General features: G+C 40.3%; 6 protein-coding genes across 10 annotated transcripts; 3 read left to right on the top strand and 3 right to left on the bottom strand.

Annotated features, from left to right (window-relative positions):
• Nucleotides 1-10: 10 nt before the first annotated feature.
• On the top strand, nt 11-4,682 carry LOC132257468 (tetratricopeptide repeat protein 21B-like). The gene is made up of 2 exons (XM_059754378.1): nt 11-3,677; nt 4,190-4,682. Exons 1-2 carry the CDS (start codon nt 11-13, stop codon nt 4,507-4,509), a joined length of 3,987 nt encoding a protein of 1,328 aa, XP_059610361.1. The 3' UTR covers nt 4,510-4,682.
• Nucleotide 4,683: 1 nt separating this feature from the next.
• On the bottom strand, nt 4,684-8,004 carry LOC132257469 (proton-associated sugar transporter A). The gene is made up of 6 exons (XM_059754380.1): nt 7,667-8,004; nt 5,780-6,695; nt 5,494-5,717; nt 5,358-5,430; nt 4,994-5,299; nt 4,684-4,931 (listed from the first exon to the last, which is right to left on the bottom strand). The coding sequence occupies exons 1-6, from the start codon at nt 7,864-7,866 to the stop codon at nt 4,701-4,703; spliced, it is 1,950 nt and encodes a 649-aa protein (XP_059610363.1). The 5' UTR covers nt 7,867-8,004; the 3' UTR covers nt 4,684-4,700.
• Nucleotides 8,005-8,315: 311 nt separating this feature from the next.
• On the top strand, nt 8,316-15,740 carry LOC132257470 (synaptic vesicle glycoprotein 2B-like). 5 transcript variants are annotated; one of them, XM_059754385.1, is made up of 9 exons: nt 8,316-8,572; nt 11,845-12,048; nt 12,120-12,501; nt 13,522-14,085; nt 14,153-14,278; nt 14,353-14,492; nt 14,579-14,738; nt 14,834-14,961; nt 15,520-15,740. In XM_059754385.1, exons 2-9 carry the CDS (start codon nt 12,045-12,047, stop codon nt 15,573-15,575), a joined length of 1,560 nt encoding a protein of 519 aa, XP_059610368.1. In that variant the 5' UTR covers nt 8,316-8,572; nt 11,845-12,044; the 3' UTR covers nt 15,576-15,740. The 5 variants fall into 5 exon arrangements, with proteins under 5 accessions (XP_059610368.1, XP_059610365.1, XP_059610367.1 ...); XM_059754382.1 differs by having other exon boundaries at nt 8,316-8,637; XM_059754384.1 differs by having other exon boundaries at nt 8,316-8,637; nt 11,655-12,048.
• On the bottom strand, nt 10,187-11,108 carry LOC132257472 (uncharacterized). Its single transcript, XM_059754387.1, has 2 exons — nt 10,684-11,108; nt 10,187-10,502 (listed from the first exon to the last, which is right to left on the bottom strand). The coding sequence occupies exons 1-2, from the start codon at nt 10,831-10,833 to the stop codon at nt 10,227-10,229; spliced, it is 426 nt and encodes a 141-aa protein (XP_059610370.1). The 5' UTR covers nt 10,834-11,108; the 3' UTR covers nt 10,187-10,226.
• Nucleotides 15,741-15,861: 121 nt separating the features above from the next.
• LOC132257471 (homeobox protein Dlx1a) lies at nt 15,862-18,461 on the bottom strand. Its single transcript, XM_059754386.1, has 3 exons — nt 18,043-18,461; nt 17,698-17,964; nt 15,862-16,562 (listed from the first exon to the last, which is right to left on the bottom strand). The coding sequence occupies exons 1-3, from the start codon at nt 18,362-18,364 to the stop codon at nt 16,132-16,134; spliced, it is 1,020 nt and encodes a 339-aa protein (XP_059610369.1). The 5' UTR covers nt 18,365-18,461; the 3' UTR covers nt 15,862-16,131.
• A 3,984-nt stretch (nt 18,462-22,445) lies between these two features.
• On the top strand, nt 22,446-26,690 carry LOC132258215 (casein kinase II subunit alpha). The gene is made up of 2 exons (XM_059755417.1): nt 22,446-23,860; nt 23,921-26,690. Exon 1 carries the CDS (start codon nt 22,669-22,671, stop codon nt 23,683-23,685), a length of 1,017 nt encoding a protein of 338 aa, XP_059611400.1. The 5' UTR covers nt 22,446-22,668; the 3' UTR covers nt 23,686-23,860; nt 23,921-26,690.

Genomic DNA, 26,690 nt, shown 5'->3' with positions numbered 1-26,690 from the left:
AGTTAAAAAGATGGATGATCACGATTTCAAGTCAATAATTCAACACTACGGCCGAGAAAAGTTCTACCATTCGATGCAGAATCGCTCCTTTGAGGGCCTGTCGAAGTTCTCTGGCAATCTCTCCTTCAGATTCTACAATGGCATCGCTCTGGTTCTCGGCAATCGCAATCAGGAGGGAATTCGCGAGCTCACGCCCATGCAAGGTGAGAAGGAGTACTCAATGGCGGTGACTTTAGCCCTGATGTTCGCCCACAAGAGGTGTGCTGTCGTGGACAAGGAAGCCCTCATCAATTTGGATGCAAAGTTGAAGGAGGAGAGAAAGCAATTGACTGCCTTTTCGGCATATTACGCCTCAGTCTTTCTCCTTCTGACTGGGAAGTACGAGAAGGCGAAGGAATATGCGGAGAGAGCATTGAAATTCAACAGCAACTTTCCTGATGCCTTGAGCTTGAAAGGATGGTCGGAATTGCTGGGCGGAAATCGAGTAAACAGAGCAACATTTGAGCTGTTCGAAGGCGCTTTGCAGTCCGGAAAGAGCATCGATGCGAGCCTTGGACAAGTGCGATACTATCAAATCATCAATGATTACGAGAATGCCATTGGCATTCTCAATAAACTCTCCATTCGCTATCCGGAGCTGAACATTCCTCTGGTGGAGAAGATGAAGTCACAGCTGGCGAATTGGCACTGGGATCACTCGCTGGAAACGGCCACGAGGATTCTCAACCTGGAGCCGACGAACATCGAAGCGTTGCGCGTGAAGATCCTGATTCTGGTGTGTCGCGATGGGAATTACGGTGGCGGAGCAAGAGAATTGCAGAAACTCTTTTCCGCCATGAGCAAAGTTGAGCCGTCGAATTCTGAGCTGTACTTCCACATTGGGCAGCTCTTCTCGCGCGTGTGCGGTCGCAATGGGATGATCCTGGAGGAGACGGTGAAGTTCATCGAGAAGGCCAATCAGTTGTCGCCGGCGAATGCGATTTTCCTCACCGAACAGGGATATCATGCGTATCTGGCGGGGAAGATGAAAGAGGCGACGAAGCAGTTCAAGGTGGCCACAAAAGTCGATGACAGTGCTATTCAAGCACTCTGCGGATTGACTCTCTGCCAATTGGCAGAGTCTGGAGCGTCTGAGCAAGTGAGTCAACAGATAGAATTCCTCACGGAAATCCAGGGAAGCACGAAGCTTCCGCTCTTGCTCTGGATGTCATCGAAACTCCTGCACGATGACTCAGAGCAGGCAATAGCGCTGATGGTGGAGGCTTGTGAGATTCAATTGAAAAACTTGAGAACTCTCTCATTTGGGGCGGAATATCTCAGGCGATTTGATCCGGACATTCTGCTGGAAGTGGCCAGAGATCTGCTTCAATTCTCACCCATTCAAGTGTCCGTGTCAATGGGTGCTCTTTCCTCACGCGACAATTTGCACATTTCACTGAAGCACAGCCTGAATATCTTGGAAGTGATTGTGAAGGCTTGTCCGGGACTGATTCAAGGGGTTTTCCTCCTGGCGAAGGTGCAATTTCTCTGCGGTGAAGTGCACACATCGACAAACACACTCCAGCACATCCTCACGGACATTGATCCGACATATTCAGAGGCTCACTTGCTCTCTGCGCAGATCAACATTCAGCAGAAGCAGTTCCAGCGAGCATCGCAGAATCTGGAGATTTGTCTGAGTCACAATTTCAAGGTGCGCGAGAATCCCACTTATCATCTCTTCAATGGGATCATTCAGAAGAACGATCATCAGTATGATGAGGCGCTGAAGAGCTTTCTAATGGCCATGAGCTTGATTGGTGTCAACACTGAGGCGATGAGTGTGAAAGTTTCCATGCCTTTGGCTGCAAATTCATCCCCCAAAAGTGCTCAAAGTCTGAGTTTGGCAGACAAAGTGACACTCTATCTTGAGATGGTGGACACTTACATGTTGATGAACTTGAATTCAGACGCCACAAAGCTCATGCAGGACGCAATGGAGGAATTCACGGGAACTTCTGAAGAGGGACGACTTGTAATTGCCAATGCAGACTTGTCACTTCGCCATGGAAATATTGATACTGTGTTGAGATTGTTGGGAAACATTCAATCCGGACAGCCTTACTATGTTCAGGCAAAGACGAAGATGGCTAATATTTACTTGACTCACCGAAAGGATCGCGTGGCATTTGCTCAGTGCTTTCGAGAGCTGGTGGAAGAATATCCCGAACCTGAGACGTATATAATACTAGGGGATGCTTTCATGTCTATTCAGGAGCCAGACGATGCCTTGGATGCCTACAAAGAGGCTCTGAAGCGCAATCCGCGTGATCCCAACTTGGCCAGTAAGTTGGGCAGAGCTTACGTGAAGACCCATCAATACACCATGGCAATCAATTACTACAGAGAAGCGACAATGTATCCGGAAAATGCTCCGCTCAAGCTCGATCTTGCGGAGCTTTATCTGAAGTTGAAGCAATTCACGAATGCCGAACAGACGTTGATTGATGAAATTGAGTCCATGAAGGATGATCTTGAGGATGTTGATGTGCTTCAGCTGAGAACAAAGCAGTTGCTTCTGTTGGCACGCGTTCGGGAGAAGGCTGGACATCTAAACTCATCTCTGTCGACGCTGAAGGAGGCGCGAGACAATCAGTACAAAGTGCAACAGCGTCTCAATCTGGAGTCTTCGTTGATTCCTGAACAGAGGAGAATTTTGTCGAAGATTTGCGTCCTGATGGCGGAACAATCCATTCACTTGCGTGACAATGATCAAGCGGTTCATCACTACAAGGAGGCGCTGAAGTTTTCACCTCAAGATGTTAACATCTTGGCGTCCATCGCGCGGCTGTTCATGCAAGTGAACAACATGGATCAGTGCCAACAGACTTGTGGGCAGATTTTGCAGATTGATCCAAACAATGAGACTGCTTCGGTGATGATGGCGGACCTTTCGTTTCGCAGGATGGATTTCGAGAAGGCTTCCTATCACTTCTCGCAGCTGCTCGTCAATCAGCCAACTTACTGGACCGCTCTGGCGCGTCTCATTGAAGTGATGCGTCGATCGGCGAAATTGACTGAGGCCACGGATTTCCTGGTCAGAGCGGAGCAGAGCTGTGTTCAGCCGTCATTTGATTCTGGCCTGAACTACTGCAAAGGCCTCTATGAGTGGTACATTGGGAATCCCAACTCTGCTCTGCGCTACTTCAACAACGCCCGCAAGGACTCCGAATGGGGCCAACAGGCGATATTCAACATGATTGAGATCTGCATCAATCCCGATGGCGAATTGCCGAATGAGAACATGTCGGAGACCAGTGAGTTTGACTTCAGAGATCCTCAAATCATGGCAATTCGCACAGCCGAACGGCTGCTGAAGGAGCTGAAACCTCGTCCAGGATGTATGGACAATGAATCCCTGAATTACAAACTGCTGCAGAACTTTATCCTGCTCGCCACGCGGCAGAAGCCCAGCATCGAAGGGGCGCTGAATGGATTTCTCAGCATCGCCAGTCAGGAGGAGTATAGAGAACATGTGGGCCCAATACTCGGCATGGCGTCTGCCTATGTGATGCTGAAACAGTCTCAGAGGGCGAAGAATCAGCTGAAGCGCGTGGCAAAGTCTTCGTGGACATTCGAGGATGCTGAACACTTGGAGAGATGTTGGCTTCTTTTGGCTGATCTCTATATTCAAGCCAGTAAGTTTCTATGGAGAGTGAGGAGTCGTTGCAACTTTATGTTAATAACATTTTCAATAATCTATTACGATTCATAATATTTACGAAAGCGCGGAATTTATTTTTCTACGAGATCTGAAACTGACTTGAAGTCAATTCATATATTTCATCGCGAGAAAGTAAGAAGAGCCAGAAAATTCACGAGAAAACCGAGGAAATAGATAGTAATGATGTTTATAGGTTGATTGGGATAAATTGATTGAATTTATCTATCCATTTGTGCACTTTTAAATGCACTAAATTGAGGTTATGTGTTTCTGGACATTCTTCGACTCTTGGTCATAGTCCAAAACCCGATTTCATTAGTACTTTGCAGTAGCGCCGTTTGGCGGGCGCTAATATAAACAATGAAAAGCGTAAAGTTGCAACCCAGTTTCGTAAATTCTACGAACTGAAAAAGGAAATCTGTAAAGTTGCAACGACTTCTGACTTAGTTATAAAAACTTGTTAATGAATTGTGTTTGGATTTGCAGATAAGATGGAAATGGCAGCTGAGTATCTGAATCGTGTTCTTGAGCACAACAAGTCCTGTGCGAAGGCGTACGAATTGTGCGGCATGATTGCGGAGAAGGAGCAAGTTTATCGCTCTGCGGCAACTCACTACGATGCAGCATGGCGTTATGGTGGCAAATCCAAGCCAACAATTGGCTACAAATTGGCGTATCACTATATGAAGTGCAAGAGATTCGCCGATGCCATTGATGTGTGTCAGCAAGTCCTGAAATTGCATCCAGACTTCACTATGATAAAGAAGGACATTCTGGAGAAGTGTCGCAATAATCTACGAAATTAGAGAGTGGGTGAGAAACAATCACGTGAAATACACCGAGTGAGTATATATTTTTTGAAACACAGATGAATACAATAAGCTTACAATCTATCTTAAGACATTGATACTGTATACTTTGATCCTTTTTCAAATGCACACACACACACACACACATAAAAATTTGATATTTGCATAGAATTGTGTATTGTGAGCAATTACAAGTCGAGGTACATTACTTGTGTGGCCGAAAGTGCTCCACAGAAGCTGAGAAAGCTGGCAACACTCACAACTGCCGTGGTTGTTCCTGACCAGGAGACAATTGTTCCCATGCAGAGAGACAGCATGAATTGAGCTAGGAACACCATGCTGCTCACGATTGCCACGTCTGTTCCGAGGCCTCGCAGTTCAGTGCCCAATTTCGCATTGCCTTCAGCAGTGACTTCAAACTGCGCAAAGAGTAGGAAATTCTTTAGTCCTCGATCGATTGAGAAAACGAATTTTTACTCACAGTTCCCTGGGAGTGATAATGCGCTATGAGAAGGTAGGGCATTGTGAAGAGAGTTGAGTACATAACGCCGGCTGTCCAGCTGAAGAGAATCACGCCAATGCGATGTTTGGTAAGAGCCATCAGTGTCATTCCGGAGCAGTAGAAGAGAAGGCCGCCAATGTAGACTCGCTTGGCACCAAATCTCTTTATCAGTTTCTCTATGATGAGCGAATAACAGGCGCAGGATAGCGAATACATCGCCATTCCCCAGCATCCAAAGCGAACACCACTCTCGTACAGAATCCTTTTTGGGTCACTCTCAGTGGCCTTAAAGTGAATATTGAGCTTAGATTTCTCAAAATTGACAGAATATTTTGCTATTAACCTTTGGATCTCCTCCAAATACAGCTTCACCCACGAAATCTGTAAAATACAGTGAGTAGCAAACGTGAGCAGACCTGAAATTAATGAATACACATTATTAGCTCTCTTCATATTGCATGATGATGATAAACGCGTACCAACAGAAGAAATTGGTGAGACAGAGGATTCTCAGTGAGTAGGGCATCCAGACTATTGATAGAAGATAGTGTGATAGCGAAGCGACTTCCTGATTTTGATCAGGAACATGAACTGGAACCTGAACATTTTCTGTGAATGTTGTCTCTGCCGTTTCTTCCTCTTCTGAAGGCATTCTCGGGACATTGATGGGAATTGGTGGGAGTGTGTATCTTCTTTTTTGATTCTAAATGAGAAGATTTGTGAAATAGAAAGTCCTTTTTCAATGTTCAAGAGAGAATCACTTACATTCTTTGGTACGCTTAGCATATGATCATCTTCAGTTTCATTTAGTGCGCCATAACTCTCGTTTTTATGGGTTATCAGACCACTTTGAACCTCTGCCGAGTGTCTCTTAGTTGCGTGACGATTGGGAATGTCACGTGGTTGATCTGTAACATCTGATTGTGTTTGTCTTTCGACCAAATCCAGTGGAATTTCGCTGAAACTGGTGACAGTGTAAGAAACACAGATGACAAATATGACTGTGATTAGGGAGAAAACGGCCTTCACATGTCCTCCCAGCAGAATTCCAATGGCCGTATCATCCCAATTGATGCCGCCAAGAGAGTATCCCATGAATCCTCCCAAGCCTGCCATGATGGTGAATGTCGAGAGGCCTTTTGCGTGATCTTCCGGCAGTGTAACGTCCAAGAGATACGCTCTGGAGGGACTTTGGCAGGCATCAGCGTCAAAGTCGAGTAGAACGGTTCCCAGGATGGTGAAGAAGATGCCCCAGGGATGATAATTCTCTCTCTCCGGTGTCTCAATCACCGTGGAATCTGATGCAGATGATCGATGAGGAAGGACGATAGTTTGGGAACTATTTGACCATGTGTCATTGAATTCTGAATCACCAAAAGCATAGCCAATATTCTCTCCGTTCGGCACCAGGAGCAGACCCAGAAGCACACCAACAGAGAGGAGAATGATGAAAGGACGTCTTCGGCCAAGCCAGTGGCGACAGCGATCGCTTAAGGAGCCAAGAATTGGTGTGAGGAAGAATCCAATGAGAGGCGATAAAGCCCACACCATCGTCATTTTCTGGTGGGAAACTCCGATTTTCAAAAGAGTCGGAGATACGAAAGCCGTTTCTGCGGCGTAGGAAAACTCAATGCCCATCACGGCGGTAGATATTCGCACCAATTCCCGTCGCGATTTCCTCCTGCAAAGCCAAAGAGAAAGAAAGAGGAACAATTACAGTACCGGGTGGAAAATCAAGATGCAAGTTGAGTCGTTGCAACTTTGAGTTTTCATAGCTTATATTGGCGGCCACTCGGTGGCGCTAGTGTAGAGTACGAATAAAAAACGAACGAGAAAGCGTTGCAAGGCAACGTTGGGAGTTTATTTAATACGAATTTCAACTTTTAAACTCGAAGAAGTTGTTGTCAACAGGACGAAATAGTGAATCGCGACTTCCGTTGGGATTCTTGAAAGATTTTCCTAACTAGAATGTTCAAAACGATGTCTTTTTTGTGACATTTTAACACAATCGAAACACATAACCTCAATCTGATGCATTGAAATGTGCACAAATGGCCAGAAAATCCAATAAATATGTGTTTATCGACATAAAAACATCATTATTGTCTATTTCCTTGATTTTCACGTAAATTTTCCGCTTTTTCTTGTCTTCACGCGACGAAATATGTGAATATATGAATGTATGAAATGTTTCAGATCTAGAATTTACGAATTCGCATTTTTGACAGCTTATTTAAAATGCTATGAAAATAAAGTTGCAACGACATTTATAATGGAGTCTTTATGTGTGAAAAGACTATAACTTCACACTGAGCTGTGCTCATATCATCGCGACACTGTTCGGTATAGAGATTTTCTGCAATTTACACAAAGAGACAATCTGTAGCTATATAGAGGCTGATGTTTTTCTTTATTATTCTATTCGTCGTCGGGAAATGAAAATGGCCAACAATAATAAAAGGAGATTGTCGGACCTCACGCTGTGATCCAAACACAAATAAAATTGAGAACGATAAACCATCGGGAAACACCACGGAAAATGCAAAAGAGTGAAAACAAGCAACAGCGTGCGATGAGTCCCAAGGTGATTTGTCACTTTGAGACCGAAATTCACCACTGGAATGAGTGATGGATATTGAGGACAATAATTACCTGTACAAGTGGGAAAAGTCCTGATGTTCTGGCAAATTGTTTCCGCGAATGAGAGATGATAAATTTCTCAAGCCACTCTTAACACCTTCCCAGCATTCACAGGTGCCACTTTCACGCCAATTGCTGTAACTGTCTTTCACTTCGTCACGCCACTCGTGAAAACGTCCTGCAAAGCCTTGATATGAGTGTAATTTCTCCATGATTGTCCAGCAATTCTCCACACTGTCTGGGAGAAGGAAGAGTTTCGTATTGGAAGGTCGAGAATTAGTGAATGGAATTGCCAAGTATTATCGCAGAGTATTAAAATAATCTAATTAAGAGTTTCACTGAATAATATTACATCAAATTCTGCACTGTTCAACTCACAGAAGTGGCAGAATGGATTACTTGGAGTTCTTGGGGTGCGATTTTCCTCGAATATCGCACGTCTTCCTTGAAAATATTGTCCCTAGAATTGAGAACGCGCACGGCGAATACGATCCGAACGGAGTGAGATTTGAAGATGAACTTGCGTTTTGCCGAGAACTGGGCGATTTTACAGGGAAAAGTTCGACATCATCGGAGCGTGCGCCAATTTAAATATCGGCCAGTGACGGAGTCGCAAAAGCACATCTTTTTTTGTGCACTTAAAGGCAAGTTGCAATCAAGTTTGTGAGGATCATCCGTTGAGTGGGGTAGAAAACAGTTAGGCTCGTGTGAAGTATGGCTGTCGAATTCAATCACAAATTTCTCATCGTGTCCGTTTCATGTAGACAGAAGATCTATTTTTAAGATCAATTCCGCGTAGGAAATATCATTATAAGTAGTCATAGTGAAGTGGGGAAAAGGATACTGTGTTGAATATTGCTCGGGATTAAGTGTGAGAAGTGTGTGAAGAGGAGTTTCTGTGTGAAATCTTGAGTGAAAGTGAGTGTTGACTTGCGACGCGTAGTGGAAAATTTCCTCCAATTAGTATTTAAAGCCATTAGGAAGTATGTAATACCCGCGAGGATATTAATATTGTATGGGTATTTTTGTATCGTGGCCTCTCGCTGTCGATGTGCTTGACTCTCTCATGTTTTTATGTAGACAAGTCCAAGACCACAGGCCACAGTCGTAATCCTTATATTGTTTGCGCTTGTCGTACGACATGTCATCATTAATGTGGGGGAGATTCATCAGCTACAGCATTTTGTTCTCCCACCCAATTAAAGGGAGCTTCACTGCCACACACTCTAAGTACAAATCCTTTCTCCCGCGATGGCGAGAGAGAGAGAGAGAGAGACAGAGAGAAATGCCATGAAAACGCGAGGGAGAATAAATCTCCAATGTGGTTTTCCAAATTCTTAATTGAGGCTTAATCAGCACGCATTTACAATCATGTGCTGAAGCGCATATCTTCAAAAATATGCTTGATTCTCGCTTGTTAAGAAATTGTCACACACCGTGATTGATAGTGACACAACTAGATGTCATGAGTGGGTAGAGCAATAATGTAATTGACGTGTAAAGCTGAACGAAAGCTCGCTCTAATTGTGATTGCGCAAAAGCATAAAAACTCGCAAAATCGACTAAAATGACATCAGGCAGATCAAAAATGCTCATTTGTTAATAGCTAACTTCAAGATCTTAGAATTTAAGGCCTAATTTCGAAACTTAAAATACCATAACTCCGCTTCTTATTATCCGATTTGAGTAATTTAAAGCTCATTGGAAAGATCTCATGAAATGCTTCCTCTCATCTGAACATCATAACTTGATAAAACTTACGCTAGGTGCGCTGAAGTCAAAATAAGGATTTGTGAAAACTTAAAATCAATTATCTCGGAGAAAATACGGTGCATTTTCTTTAAATTTCAGTGTGTTGAAGCTGAGGTCGAAGCCTTTCCAATGATATCCTATTTGTAGAGCCTGATGTTTTAGGAGCAGAGATATGAAAGGTCAAAGTTCACACCTTTACCGGCTCATATCTTCGTTGTTTACCGCTCGAATTCTATCATTTCTTCACCAAAAGACGTCACTTGGCGCTCTTTAGTAAATTAAGTTCACCGTTTGTCAATATTTGATCAGGACGTGTCTAAAAGTAGGTCAAACCTTTTCACCGATGTAAAAGAACCGAAGTTATGACGGTTCAAAGTTTCTATTTTAAATAGCTATAACTTCGGTTCTATTTGCTCGATCATTACGATTTTGGGCTCGTTGGAAGGTTCTTGCAAAACTCCACTACTTTTTAAAACAAGAGAAGTTTATTTGACCACCGCTAGAGACGCTAATGTCAGTAATAATATTTTTGAAATGTTGAAAATTAATTTTAAGGCATTTTAATAGTCCAGTTTAAGACGTTTCCAAAGTGAGATTATACTTCTTTTTCATTGCCGTAGAACCCGAGTTATGGCTGATTGAAATGTTTGTATTAAATTAGGGTATCTTGCGGGCCCAGTTCGTGATAAGCGTTTGCTTATCAGGCCCTTATTTTTCCTAGCAATGCTGAAAGGTGGTGCATTGAGTACACGGCGGAGTGTCTTGTCTTCTCCCTTCGTCACATTTCTACCTCACAAACAAGCCCACGGCAATTGATGAATTAAATTTCACAACCACATACATTTAATTGGCAGCGACAGAGGCTAGGAAATGCCTGAGAATTGGCGCGCATTTGCAGTTTTGCACGGGCAGCTGGCGAGAAAGCGAGAGAGGAATGCCCGGACGCTGTTGTCGTCTGGTCTCTCAGCACGTGCTTCCCTGGCGTCGACTTCCAACCCTGATTGCGAATCAATTCCAATTTCTCCAATGGGATTTTCGGCTGCGATGGAATTTGGCGCCAATCGCTCGTGGCTGTGCAATTATGAGGCGGTTGAAACTGCAAATAATGGGTGTTGGATTGAGTGTTGACATGCCCGGCACTTCTTTGCCAAGATCAAGTTCACGTTAAAATATTATTTAGGTATTTGGATCAAGGCGGTGCAGAGAGTATAATTACCGCGCGAGTGCGTAATTTCAGTGCAATTTTCCGCACTCTCGCGCCGGTATTGAACTTTTACCTCTAATTCGCTTCGCCCGGAGTCTCCAAGATCTTGTGGGGTTGCGGCAGCGCACAAGGAGCTCAGCTCAGCAGCTTTGTCGCGCTCACCCAATGATAGATTCAGTGGCAAGTGCAACAGATTAGTGGCCGAAGATTGGTCATGAGCCATGCTTTTTTAATTAAAACTCTAACATACACAAACAGTGGATCATTGAAATTGCAAAATGGTAGGGAAGGAAAGGTTGGTGGGGAATGGCTGAATGTCTCTCTCTCTCTGAAACTTCTGTCTAAGTGATGATTATAATTCGTACACTAATGACAAAGAGACATACTGAGAAGAATGCGCTTTTCTTAGACATGTACACAATTGCATTTTATATTCTCAATATCAATGTCCCTGTGGTAGGAAAAAGTCATATTAGTTCTATTGAGACAATCTAATTTTAATTTTATTTATTCACATATGTATGGTTTAGTTAGATAATGTCATTTGTTCAATAAAGACACACTCCTAAAGTGCTCCCGAAGAGAGGAAAGGAGGAAAAAGTATTACTTTGAAGACAAAAAGAGAAATATTTCCCATCACAGTTTAATAGAGAAAAGAAAGAGTGAAGAATTTGGTGCTAAATTTAAATTTGTCCTTTTCCGTCGCTGCACTCGGAAATGTCCTGTGTGTGAAGAAGGAAGAGTGAAGAGGGTGAAAAACTCCATCACCTTGAACAAGAGAGAAACACACGGAAAATTATTGATTGTCTCTCTTTCGGGGTGTTCTAAATAATGTATTAATGCATTGAATATGGATATTTGGGCAGTGTTTCATGTGAGATATGGAAAATTCACAGTATTTTAGTTGATTTCGTGTGAGATGACCAAAGGGAGAAGGAACACTTTTTCTGTGAGCTAGTGGGAAAATTCCTAAGTGATTGTGCTGTGTTAGAAGAAAAGATCCACACTTTTGGGATTGAGCCACTAATTCAGATCTTTTTTAAGCCACCACGCGCGTCATCGGTTTTTGGCGAAAGCGTTAGGGTTTATTTACACTTTCGGCGGGTCAATTGACAATTGTAAATATTCCTTATGTGGCTGATGAGAGTGACTGTTCACTTTATTAATTCATTTAGACTGTTTGTGAGTGGAAATTAATTAATTTATTAAAAGTATAATTCGTGATAATATTTAGGCGTCATCCTGTGACTTTGAAATTGCGCAAAAGGCATTAGACTGGATCCGCTATTGAAACGCCGTGATACCTTTGAACTGGACTCAATAAACCTGGTTGATGTCCAAGAATTTGATAATTCGGACATTGGCTTTCTGGCATTTCTCGATCACGACGAAGAAGAGGAAGAAGTAGTACCAATTGCCCAACCACGCTACAAAATGGGTGAGTTTATTCGAATTATCATAGAACTAAGACTATGTGGAATGTTGCTGATGCTTCTCGCCTCATCGCAGGGCTGGATTTTATGGATAGCACTGGGGCTGACTACGAAAATGCCCTCCTGAATACGGGATTCGGAAAGTTTCACTATCAACTCTTGACCGTCTGTGGACTAATATACATGAACACAGCAATAGGCATCACAATCTTGTCCTTTGTGCTGCCTTCGGCTACGTGCGATTTTCAGATGACATCAGAGGACAAAGGTTGGCTCACGGCGTCACCAATGCTGGGCATGGTGATCGGCTCCTACTTCTGGGGCTGCCTCGCAGACACCAAGGGCAGGAAGATCGTCCTCATTGCGTCTCTCCTACTGGACGGAATTTGCGGTTTGACGTCGTCCATTGCACAGTATTTCTGGCTATTTATGCTGTGTCGGTTCTTCAATGGATTCGGGTGAGATTCCTATAAGTGTTTATGAGCTGTTGTGATGAATAATTTCAATGACCTCTCCATGAAGACACCTAATTATCCGCCCTGTGACACCTTCGGTGTGTGTATTTGAGGAGATTCCCACGTGAAATACTATATTAAACAACGATGATGTATTAGAAATTTCTCTTTCATCGTTCTAACCAAGGGGGAAATAATCACAGGCACTTCCAGAACATTGACAATGCTGAAAACATCTATTTTCCATATTTTTACACCTTTTTCTGAAATTCATAGATTTTTCCAATGCGCCTAAAAAGTATCATAACCTCAAATTTAGGAATTTTTGTCCTAAAAAATGCGTATTTTTTACTTTGTGACCCTGAAAACTTACAGAGAAACGCCATTTGAGAAAGTTTTGATGTTTCCTGCAGATATTATGATGTGATTCAATGACTAATGGGTTTTTTGGATGCACTTTAAAACATAACCTAAAAATTACATTGGGATATTGTAAGAATTCTTGAAAGAATCCTATTCAGAAGCTACTGAAAAGCAAGACTAATCAACAATGAACTGAAATTTTTTATTTTAGAGTTCTGAATCAGTCAAACAGCTCTTAAAATAGATAATTTTGTATCAATAACAAATATTTTGGAGGTTATGAGCAATCTTTAACAATGAAAACTTGTGATCCTCACCAAATTTCTTTATTATTGTGTCAGTAAATTGTAAATTAAACCAATTTAGGAGCAAGATTGAATGATTTTGAAGGTTATTTAGTGGCAAAGTTTGTCTTAAATTCATAACATAACCTAGAAATATGAAAAGAACTATTCTTTGTCTCCAATTAATGCGTTGATTTCTTCTGAAAGTGACTTTTGGACGCTTCATATTGAAAATATTGAAACATTTCTGAGCTGTACATCAGTTCTGCCCATAATATCTCCCCCTTGGTTCTAACTTTCATTTAATGCGCATTGTTTCCGCCAATTCAGTCTTCACTATACATTAATTGTAATGAATTTATGTGTCTCTTAACAGAATAACAGGCGCAATGGGAATCTGCTTTCCATATTTGGGTGAATTTCAACCGACAAAGTACCGAGAAAAGATTCTATGTTGGATGGAAATGTTCTGGACTGTTGGTATAATCATTCTACCAGGAATTGCATGGATAATAATTCCGTTGAACATAAAGATAGACCGAAATGCCTTCTTATTTAATAGTTGGAATCTATTTGTGGCAATTTGTGCACTTCCGAGCCTCCTTCTCGGCGTCTGGCTGTGCTTCTTTCCGGAAAGTCCAAAGTTTCTCATTGAGTGTGGTGAAACTGACTTGGCACTGGAGGTCCTCAAGGACATGTACAAATCGAACACGGGAAATGACCGAAATGACTATCCCATAAAGACACTGAAGGAGAAGGAGAAGAGCAGTGGGATTAGCCAGAAGACGAACAAGTCAATCCGTGAGCTGAGCATGAGGAAGCCGAAGGAGTTCAAGTTGCTGTGGACGGAAATATGGGAGCAAACGAAGGCCCTCTGCAAGCCACCTCATCTCAAGCACACCGCCTTAACGTGCCTCATTCAGTTCGGAATAACATCAAGGTTGAGTGGATTTTCCTGCTGAATTGCGATTGCAGACTGGTTTTCTAACGATGCTCTCTTCTTTCAGCTACTACACCCTGATGATCTGGTTCCCGGAATTGTTTTATCGCTTTGAGGAGTACGAACAGGCTCATCCGGATCAGTCAGCCTCTGTTTGTGATGTTTCATCGATTGTCCTGGGCAATGTCAATGGGTGAGTTTGGGAGCTGCGTGAGTTTCTCAATGGCTGAGCATCATTTGGAATGTTTAATTGTGTGACATTTTCAGAACTCTTATCGATGACTTCTGTGGAGCTCCCATTGAGGATAGTGTCTATATACACACAATTATAATTGGTTTAGCATGTATTCCAACTAGTTTATGGCTGCCACTTTGCGTTCATAAACTTGGTGCACGATTCTTTTTAGGTAAATAACGCCTCTTCATGCATTTTACATTCAATAATCACCTATTTTGTTGTCTCTCTAACACTCGAATATTGTCTTAATTATAGTATTCAGCCTCGTTGTGGCCGGAGCTGTGACTATTGGTCTCTATTTTGTAATTGATTCAACGCAGAATCTCATTCTGTCCTGTATTTTTGAAGCACTGACTTCTCTCGGAATAAGCCTAGTCTACACGGTGATGGTAGATTTATTTCCTACTAATCTTAGGTGAGTATAAATGAGGCGAAATTGTTGATTTTGTAATTTCATACTTGGAGGAAATGACAAACAAATGTATTTATATCTTGTTGGGATATTTTCAGAGTAATGGCCGCAGCCCTTTCCCTCACTTTTGGTCGCGGCGGAGCCCTTTTGGGGAATTTAATCTTCGGTTTCCTAATTGATCTTAATTGCGTCATCCCAATTGTCCTCTTCTCATCAATGCTTTTAGGTGAGTCGATTACTGTTGATTGGAATCCAAGGGGAAAGTCACTCGCGATTTGAGACTATTAATTTTGTGATTATTCAATAATTTCTTGAATTATTATTTAAAGTTTGATTTATATTACTTATTTTGGCAATATTATTGGCTTATCAACTTAAGCGAAAAAGAGAAAAGGTCACAAATTTGCCAAAAACTGGAATTCGAACTCCTCCGGTATTTTTCTATGCGATAACTTCACTCTCGCGCTCAATTTTCCTTCTCTCCTGGTCAGGATCACATCAGGAAATCATAAAGTATGAAAATTATGAGAAAAGAGAGGAAATTATGAGAAAAATGCGATTTGGCGTCCCCCACGCCAACTTTGCTGCCCTCTAGCGGCGATTTAAATATTTCGCCCGAAAATGTTCGTATTTTGATTGAAAATAATAATTTTTGGATTATTTTTCTTCAAATTTTTAATTATCTGATTGATACTATTAAGATTGCTCTAAAATCGCTTTGTGACTTGCCTCTTGATTGAAAATATTTGGAAAAATTCATGAATTCTCCCTGTTTTTTTTACAGTGAGCGGCCTCCTCTGCTATTTATTGCCAAACACAGGATCTGAGGCCTTAGATTGAGGCAAAAAATTGTGTGAGTCCAGGATTTGTGTGTGGCAAATCTCGTTTTGGACGCATGAACAGCATAAGATTTTTTCTGAAGTCGAAAGAAGTAAAATCGAAAACCTACAATTGAAATTTTTATAATCCGGTATTTCCAAATACATTCATTGAAATTTTACAATAGATACTACTTCCTGTATTAAATGAACTCTCTCTCTCACTTTGCTGTAGGGCCAAATTTAGAAAAAGAAAGAAAAGTATCACTAGTCTTAAGTAACCGTTAATCGGAATAGAATTTACACGATCATGGAGAACCGATAAAGACTCTAGATATCACTAAGGATAAGGATATGATTGTATTACAATTAGGATTTAGTTCTTCAATACTGTACACACTTTAAAGTGATTACCAAAATGGATGATTCATTATACACAATAATTATTTGAAAAAAAAAGAGAACAACAAGATAATGATGATATTGCTTAATTTCTAAGGTGTTGTTAATATTTATAGTATTGCAAACATTATAGAGTAAATATAAATATAGCTACACATAAGTTTGGAGGTGTACTTTTACACTGCATTAATTGTCTTGGTCATAACTTCTAATGGCGTCACTAGATCCTCAATTCCCTCGCCCTTGCTGTCCATCGTGTTGGGAATTGTGGAGCCCAGGACGAAGTGATTGTTGTAGTACGGCGCGAAGAGTGGATACTGGGAGGCGTTGAAGTAGTGATTGGCATACAAGCCCTGACGCTGGGCAATCTTCAGTCGAGACGTCAGCTGCTTCTTCCACTTTGTCCGCCTGTTCTGGAACCACGTCTTGATTTGCACTTCCGTGAGACTCAAGCACTTGGAGAGTTCCATCCTCTTGCTCACGCTCAGGTATTTGTCCTGCTTGAATTCGTTCTCCAGTCGCTCCAGCTGCTTTGCACTGTACGCTTGTCGCGGCTTCCGGTCTACTCCTGGCTTCCGAGATCGCTTGCCGGTCGTCTTCGGGCCGGCTGGACACACAGAGAGGAATGAGAAGAGCAGTGAGTGTCTTACGCATTTGGATAAATTTGAATATGTCTACATTCATTTCCAGTGCTTATCACATTTACTCATGGTCATATTCATTAGCTGGCGTTCATTTTGAGGAAGCCTAGCAGTGTTTAAAGGCAAATGCACGGTATTTTTTTTATAAGACGTTGATGTCAGAATTATCACTTTTTCTCTTCAATGTTGTGAAGAATTTCTCTCATTCTGTTTTTAATTGAAATTCCAACAAAGTCGACTGAAAGTCACTCACAATTTGAGATCATTAACTCTGTGATTATTCAGTTATTTCTAAATTTTTCGGGATTTTTATTAAAATTTTAATTTATATGACTTATTTTGGCAATATAATTGGCTTATCAGTTTTTGTAAAAAAGAGAAAGAGTCATAAATTTGCCAAAAACTGGAATTCAAATTCCTTCGGGTATTTTCTATGTGAAAAGCTTTATTCTCGCGCTTAAATTTCCTTCTCTCCTGGCCAGGATCACGTCAGGAAGTCATAAAGTGTGAAAAATGCAATATTATTAGCGTCCCCCAAGCCGACTTTGCTGCCCTCTGGCAGTGATATGCGGAGAAAGTAACCAAATATGAAATTTCAATAAAATATCCTGAAAATATTTAAATATAATTTGATTTATTTTAATATTTTTCTCGAAAATATTCAAATTTAGATTTTTCTGCAATTTCACTTGGAAAATAATCAGCTTCTGAATTTTTTTTTCAAATTTTGATTATTTGATTAAGACCATTAAGATTTCTTAAAAATCGCTTTGTGATTTGCTCGTTGGGTAGAACAGAAAGTCACTTATTTGTGTGATATTTTCGAGACCACTTATCAAATATTGACGCTCTTTGTGGTGCAATTTTCGAAGAAATAGAGGAAAAAAAGAACATTCAGGACGACACTCATTCAATATTTGTACGGAATTATTGCAGTACAGCCCAATTAGCACCTTTTCTCAAAAGTCTCTTCAGCATTTCTATTCCTGTCTGGAATATTTGTTCTGAATTTTGTGATTTGGTCAACTGAAAAGTCCACAATATAAATTTTTTATAGGACTTTTCAACTGTCGAGAGACGCATAAATCCCACTTTGTTTACCTTGTAATCCTAAAAGGTAGTTGTTCTGAATGGAAGGTGTCTTAGAATGCAGTCCAATCCAGTTTGAGTATATGAAATTGGATGCATGCGATTCCTCAGACGATGAACTTAATGATACTGCCGTTGGATGATATGTGATTTGACTGGGGAAGTGAGACTGGAAGCCGGATTGTTCAATAAGGCGTGAAGCTTGAGATCCTAGCAGATCCAAGATGCTTTTGGAATATGTTGTGGGTGAAACTTCTGGCGAATGTATTGTACTTTTGACTACAAATGGAGAAGAAGATGTGCATGTTTTCTGTTTAACAATTTTATAATCACATCTACTTCTTCTGCTGCGCTTACTATCGTCGTCTTTCGCCGGCGGCGCTTTGATGAAATCCAATTGAGTGCGATTATCAGTTTTGTACACAAAACCAGTTCTATTCCCTTCGAGTCCTAGGATGTTATCAATGGTGAAAGTTTTTCTCTTCTCAATTCCCATATCACTGATGTATTTGCTGTTTCCCAGCGATTCAGACACACAATTGCTAACTTTCCTCTCTGACGATCTCACACTTAATTCACAGGGATTCACATGATGGAAGTCACTTGAAGGAGTTTTCACAGCATTTTCACACGATTCACTCGAGTCACAACTATTCACTGGACTTCGACACACACTCATTGCGCACAAGGAGCAATTCAGGACACACTGAGATCACGAATCGTCAGCATTGTGTACAGAGAATCCGCGGAGCGACTGTGTTGCGTACCATTGGATCAGTTGGAGATAATCTGTCTCTGAGAAGGTGAATCTTTCGACACCTGGAATCTCTCCGCGAGAGGCGAGAAATAAGCAGCCAAAGGTCCGCCCATTTTTCACACCTCCCCCAGCATATTTCATCTTTTTCCTCCGCGCTCTTTCCTCACCGTGAGATCATCGCAAATGTACATCACACTTCTCCTTCTGGCATACGCAGCCTCTCTCAGACGGCACGAGTCCCAATCACGAAAGGAACACACCGTAAATATGGGAATTTTTTTCAATTCGCAGCCTCTAAAGCTTGTGTAAATATTTTTCACACTTCACAAAGAAGCATTTTTCAGTGAAATTTGATGCATCTTTTAAATGTCGTGTGATTGATTAAAAACTTACATGACACCCCTCAGTTTTCGGATTACCCTCATCAATTTATGGAAGTGTGAATGCATGTATTGTTGATCATTGAGAGGATTTCTCCTTTACAATAAATCAATTAGCTATACAAGGCTATAAAAAGTGCTTATTTGGCGATATTCCAAATTCATTGACGAAATTACTCTTCAAAGTTTTTAGATATAAGTCTATTTAGAGTAATTCATATTTTGAATAACACACATGAAAATACATAAATATTCTTCAATTGGTTCATCCAAGGGGGAGAGAATATAGCTAAAATCAGAGTTCAAAAAATAAATGGTTTTTTGGGCTTCTTAAGAGAATCTTTAAAGAAATCCCAGATAAATTGTGGGGTTATCAAGCCAAAAAGTAGTGTAAAACAAAACTATTTTGGCAGTTTCACAAGTTATTTCTCATTTTTTCAGTCTTAAAATAAATTAGTAACTTTAATTAAGCAGCTTTGGAATTTCTTGGGGTTCTAGATGGAGAATTTTCTTCTGCTATCCTTCTTTTTTCTTGTAAGATCTGGGAAAGAGCTGATACAATCCGTGAAATAACTTTTCCACCGTTTTGCTCTGGAGGTTTCTCATCAACACTTAGACGAAGGTGGACGCAAATTACGCTCACGACAGCTTGAAAACTGGCTACAAATCGTGTTCTGGGTAACTTTTATACGATCTTAACCTTAAAAATAACATTGAAATAGTTAGAATGATTAAAAGAATAAACTATTCACAACTTCAAAGAAAGATTTAAAAGATTTTAAACAATTACATTTTTGTCATTAACATAAAATTGGGAATTTTGACTAAAAACTTGGCGAGAAAACACTGAAAATGAACATTTTTCAAATGTGAACCACGTTTTTGAGGTTTTGTTTGACTTTAGCACAATTCACAGTGTTAAATCGCGTTCTTTATTGCCTGGAAATGCTTGATTTATTGGGAGAATTAAATATTTTTGGTGATTTTTCATTCACTAAGTCACCAAGGATAATTCCTCTCTTTGAATTCATCAAATGCTTCCAGTCTTCATATCTAGGCATCCCATGAGAGCTGAAGATTACTAACAATGACGCAGGTTTTCTCTCCATCTGCCCAGTTACTAAATAAACACTAAAAAATCTCTGGATAGATGATGATTGTCACCAGAAGACGGAGGAAACTTTCCAGCCATAATAAATCATGCAGCCTTAATTTGTGGACAAATAAAAACAAGCTTTCTTACTTGTCTCCATCGCATACACTATTTGATGTATATTAACAAAATTTTTAACGACTATTAGTCAATTACCAAAATAAATTCACATATCATTGCGAGGAGACCATGCGATGACAGTGTCAGCGAGGCAAAGAAATGCCCAAACATTCAACCACCACCGTTTGCAATAACGTGTGAAATGAAGAAAATTCTTCTCGTTTGTACAAAACAAATTGACTTATGGTAATTGTTATAGTTGACACATTTGTGTTAAAAAACCCTCTGATGCCATTACACCAGGCACTTTACCTCACAAGACGATGATGACACAAGTTGAGAATATTGTCGTGGTAATTTTGAAGAAAAAAAAAGGAAAAAACTGCGTCCTCTTCGCGTGCAGTGGAAAATTTTCCACACATTTTCTCATTCCTCCCCATCACAAAGCATCCCATGAGAGATTTATGGAGGTGCAAATTGGAGTCTTTGAGGAAAACAACACAGCTCAAGACTCCGCCTCGAAATGTCGCACATTTTGCATTGTTGGAAATTGATCTCAGCCATTGGTTGCATGACGTCTCTGAAATCTCTGCCATAATCCCCTTAATTTCTTGTAAAATGAACGATGTGGTGAAGAGAAAAAATTTAAAGGGAAATTGCTCTTTTATGTATCAATAAAGCGGCCCCAAAAGTGGCGAGATTTGCCGGGTGGGGGGGGGGGGGGGCGAAAAAGGCGCCCCATTTGGTGTGTGAAAGGATCTCTGCCCGCCCTTCACAAAAGGGGGCCACAAAAGAAGAGCGAAAAGGCGCTTCGGGGGCGAATGAGATGAAGAAAAGTGGTGAGAAAAGAATCACTGATAAATGATTGTCCTGAATTTGAAAAATTACTAAAAGATATCCATGTTATGGACTCATATATCTCGGGACGCATTAAACCTCATTACGGAAGCTGTCTAATTTCTGAAACATGCAATCTGTTTCACTTCTTCCGTGAGAACGCCGAGCGGACCGGGTGGTGACTCTCACGGATTTCACGGTGAGTGTTCCCTATTAATGGAATTATGTGCTGAATTTTGAGACACCCACTCACCATGATTCGCTCGGTTACATGATAAATGCCGTGCTGGTATCCTCTCTAAAACGCTATAATAGATATTAGTATTATCCTCGAAGGTGGTTCACGCCCAGTGGAAATGGAAAAGTGGCGGAGCACTCACTCGGCAACAATAGAGCATCACTGTGAGATGAACAGCTGCCGCGCTAAGTGCGAGTTTAAGCGATTTATTTCCACGTTTAACCATTTTCCGCACAATGGCCGCCCCACATTTCCGCCAACCCTCAGGATCATCTCTGTCCACGCTTTATTATAATCAATTTAATCTGCGGATATGATAAATAAAAATCATTGCAAATGAGAGCTAAAATATCGATCCAAAACGCCTTTCTTAATACAATTAATGAAGCGATTCCCACTGAAACGAGGAATGTTAAAAATGTGTCATATTGATTAAAACAGTTTGTTATTCTATAGTTACAAATTGATCTTGAAATTTATAGTCTCTTTCCACATTACTTCTCAAATTACAATTAATCTCTTAAGTTTCCATTCGATATATTCAATAATATACTTAAAACCGCTTTTTTGGGTATCTTTGCCGACCCTAACCTCAAAAATATCACTATGAAAGCTTTCTAGATAATAAAACCATCTGTTTATGATGATTCAGAGTCTAATTCGTTCCGAATGTTTTCTAAATAAACATTTTCCAAGTCTGAATGACTCTTTTTGAGATTATGTCCCACTTCAACACAATTTGCAGCGTTTCTAGGCATCAAAGTATCAGAAAAGCAATGTCTTTAGCATGACTAGCGCTTTTCCTGACTTAAACATACAATTGTGGCTTTATTTTTCAAGGAAGAACGTGAAAAATATTTACAGTTAATTATTCTTAACACGAATTTTTCAATTTATTTACTTGTATTTTATTAATTTAAACGAATTTCTTACCCAATGTGGAATCACTTAAAACTCTCTAACACTGTTTTAGCGAGAATATCAAGAGGTGTTTTACCTTATTCATTCCGAATGTTATACATCCGTTAGTTTAAATGGGAGCCACTGCATAATTCATTAATTATTATGATTAATTAATAAAATTATGTACGATCAAGAGGAGAAATACGTGCTTTTCGATACTTGAGATAACGCCAAATCACTAGAGAATCATTTTTAAAACACTAAATAAGTCACAGAACAATAAAATTCGCTATGATTTCATTCCACTGTAAGGAAGTGTGCGAAGAATTCAAATGGAGAGTTGACGCGTCGAGGTCGCAGGTGGCGCAGCGGGCGTTCGGCGAGCAAACGTCACTTTTTCGACAATGGCTTGCCATGTTTTCGAAGAACTTTGGAACTGTCACACGAAGTTTTATGGCAGCACTGCGCCTCCACCATCTTAAAAAACCTGGCTTCCTTCAATACGTGAAAAATTGAGCAAAATCTAGTGTTAAAAGTGTAGTTAATAGGGTAAAATCGGTGATATTGGAGACTGATTGCTGTCGGGAGGTGTTTAATACAGTCGGCGCTCCGTCAGACTTATGTCTATCGCCGATACAGCACCGCAAAATTGAAGATGACATTGCCCAGCACAGCACGAGTCTATGCGGATGTGAATTCTCATAAACCGCGTGAATATTGGGACTATGAGAACTATGGAGTGGACTGGGCGAATCAGGATGATTACCAATTAGTGCGGAAGCTGGGCAGGGGTAAATACAGTGAAGTATTTGAAGCATATAATGTGACCAACAACGAAAAATGCGTGGTGAAGATCCTGAAGCCAGTGAAGAAGAAGAAAATTAAAAGGGAGATCAAGATATTGGAGAATCTGCGCGGGGGCACCAATATAATAACGCTGCTGGCGGTGGTGAAGGACCCCGTGTCGCGGACGCCGGCGCTCATCTTCGAGCACGTGAACAATACAGATTTCAAGCAGCTGTACCAGACCCTCACGGACTACGACATCCGCTTCTACCTGTACGAGCTGCTGAAGGCGCTGGACTACTGCCACAGCATGGGCATCATGCACCGCGACGTGAAGCCCCACAATGTGATGATCGACCACGAGAACAGGAAGCTGCGCCTGATCGACTGGGGCCTGGCGGAGTTCTACCACCCGGGCCAGGAGTACAACGTGCGCGTGGCCAGTCGCTACTTCAAGGGGCCCGAGCTCCTCGTGGACTACCAAATGTACGACTACTCGCTGGACATGTGGTCGCTGGGCTGCATGCTGGCCTCCATGATATTCCGGAAAGAGCCCTTCTTCCACGGCCACGACAACTACGACCAGCTCGTGCGCATCGCCAAGGTCCTCGGCACGGAGGAGTTGTACGCCTATCTGGACAAGTACAACATCGAGCTGGATCCGCGCTTCAATGACATCCTGTCGCGGCACTCGCGCAAGCGATGGGAGCGCTTCGTTCACTCGGACAATCAGCACCTCGTGTCACCGGAGGCGCTCGATTTCTTGGACAAGTTGCTCCGCTACGACCACTACGACCGCCTCACGGCGCGCGCCGCCATGGAACATGCCTACTTTTTGCCCATCATCAACGGCCAGATGCCGCCGTCCAAGGGAAGCAATCAATAATCCATCATCACTGTCAGCAACGCCAACTTCTCCAGCAACAACAGCACCATCAGCATCGCGACACGGACCAACGACACCACCAAGCAGACCCACAGTTGATGACCCCACACATTCACCGGCTATTTCAGGAGCGTCGGAGCGCCGCAGGAGCCCCTCGTGGTCCCCATGGAGAACCGTAAAGCCTCTTGCGCTGTGTTAACCTGCTTTAGTCTCACTGCTTCTCCTCTCTTTCCAGACAAACACACACAGACACACAGAAGGAAGATTTGCAGCTTGGGGACAGTCACTAAAGCTCCTGGACGATCATCCGCGTCCAGGTTCCAGGCTCCAGACTCCGGCGATTCACCTGCAAAACAACAGAGACCACATAATTTTGCTTCAATCAATACAACACGGTTTGTTTCCATTAAATTCGCAAGTCTGCAATTTACAGAATGGCTAGAGACTATCAAATGGCTGATGCGTGCTGGGCCCACCCAAAATAGTCCCGGGAATTCATACCAACTTTGCTTCTTTCCGTTGATTCACATGTTTTAAACGTAAAATTTGTCATTTTTCAAGCTTCCTATCACGCGCGCAATGAAAGGGGGAAATTTGTGAGAGGGCTAAAAAACACCATATTTGTCGATACAGAACTGAAAGCGCGTACGTAATAAGTACACACAATGGTAAAAGAATAAATTCAAAAGAATAATGCTTTATATTATCACAAAAATATTTCGAATAGATGTTGAGAGAGAGAGAGAGAAAGAGGCGAAATAGCTCTACCACCCACACTAATGTTTCACTATTTCTTCATCCATTTTATTCCCCAGAGGAGAAAAAAAATTAGCGACAAATTGATATATCGAGAAACATAACAACATATAAGATTATATTGTAGTAGAGAAAAAGTGTGAAGGATGAGGGGAAAAAAAGAAGAAGGAAAAAACATTGAAGCCAGACAAGAACCGATCAAGGGAAAAAAGCTTTTTCTCTGGCGGTGAAATTTGAATGAGAGAAAAAAAAAGATTTTAAGCAAGTTTCGATGAAAACAGTCATTATATTTGTGAGTTATTTTTAATGGATAAAAAAAAGGAAATGAGAGAGAGAGAGGAATCAATGTGTAATACTAAAGAAAAGAAAAAATCAATGGCTAAAAAAAACCTTTAAATTGGAATAGGAATTTTGTGAAACACAGCACACAATAAAGGACTTTAAAAGTGGTGAAGAAAAAAAAAGAAGATTATTGCATTGTAAAGGAAGAATGAGAGAAAAATCCAGCTCTAGTGCTTTTTCTGTTGTTATAGACACTGGAAGTTAAGAAGAAAAAAAGGGGAGGAAATGACGTGAAGTGAAAGAAAAACGTGCTAGATTAATTGCATTTAAAGTGGACAATATTTTCTACACCAATATTCAGAGGACATTGAAAAATTATTGGATGAGAATGAATATGTGGGAGATTTTTCTGCGATTAAATGCTAAAACCACATTTACACATCAACCTTTGCTTTGACACACTGATGATGATGATGATGATGATGATGATGATGACGGGCGGGCGAAGAGGGTGGAAAAGAGGAATGTTTTCATTTGTAGTCAAAAAAGAAATTTAATATACAAAGTTAATTAATTTGTCTCCCCCCAATTGTTTATTATTATGCCTTCGACGATCGACTTTTGTTGCAATAAAGTGCTTACATTTTTAGGCCAAGGAAGAGAGTTTGCAAATAAATATCGTATCGAGGGAAAAATCTACACGAGTAAAAGAAAAAAACTATTATAATATTTTAATTGATAGAATTGATGAAAAAACTCCTGCTGTTTTTAGAAAAAAGAGTGACGATTTTATGAGCGAAAAATCCTGTATAAATAAAATGTTTCTTTCTTTTGTAATAATTCCCTAATTTGAACTAAAAAAAAAATTGGGATTATTGCTAAAAAAAACAGAGCAACAAGTAGAAAAAAAGGTAACAAATTTTGCATGCATTAAAAACAAGGAAGAGAATTTTTTTTTGTCATTAAGTGAAAAGTCATTCGTGAATTTTTACCATAGAATTTTCAAAGGAAGTGAATTGAGGAATCGTAATATTTTAGAAATATAAAATGGAAATAGACAAAAATTATATATATGAAAAAAAACTCTTCTTTTGATCATTATCGAAGAAAGAAAAATGAATTGAGAAAAAAAGGAAAAAATTGGGGGTCGATAGTAATCAAAAGGTAATTGAAAATAAAACAAGAGAGAAAAAAGAAGTAACAAGATCTACTTGAAATCTATGTTAATTTTTTACACAATATATAAATATATACATATATAAATTAAAAATATAAATAGGATACGTAGGTAACAAATAAATAATATATTACTAAAGAAGGAGAAAGAAAAATTGAGGCAAAAAAAGAAATCCAATGCTAGAAAAAAATCCACTGATTTGATGAAGAAGAAGAAAAAAAACCAACAACAATTTTTACAAAACATGGATTTTCCTTTTTCTCTTTTTCTGAAAGTGGTTGAAGAACATTTTAAAAGCACGGAGAAGAACATTTTACTTAGGCAAAAAAAAAGAAAGAAAGAATAAAACAATATATAGAACAAGAAAATACAACAAATCTTAATGCAAACAATAACAAAAGAAAATGTGTAAGCAAAACAGTTTGTAAAATGATTTTTGCTAAATTATATTATTTAAAAGAAGAAGAAGAAGAAAAAACGCGGGAGGAGAAAAGGAAAAAGAGGATGCAAGAAAAGTGAAAGATGAAAAAATTAAATTAATAATTACTATTAATGATGGCAAGTATAATATAAAAGTAATAGAACTTCTTATATACATATTTAAAAAAAAATGATGAAAAAAGAAATTAAATGATGAAAAAAGAGATGAAAATGAAAGTAAATAATAAAGTTACGGTTTTGTTAACCGTTGCATTTTCTTATAATTTGTAAACTACTGTATTGGAAGTATATGAAGAATAATAAAGATAAAAAATTCTATTCTTGTGCTCTTCGCGCGCGTCGCATTCAA

This window comes from Phlebotomus argentipes, unplaced genomic scaffold, assembly GCF_947086385.1.
Source record: "Phlebotomus argentipes unplaced genomic scaffold, Phlebotomus argentipes genome assembly scaffold_4, whole genome shotgun sequence".
Classification (NCBI taxonomy): domain Eukaryota; kingdom Metazoa; phylum Arthropoda; class Insecta; order Diptera; family Psychodidae; genus Phlebotomus; species Phlebotomus argentipes.
This window is presented reverse-complemented; position numbering and strand designations above follow the sequence as displayed.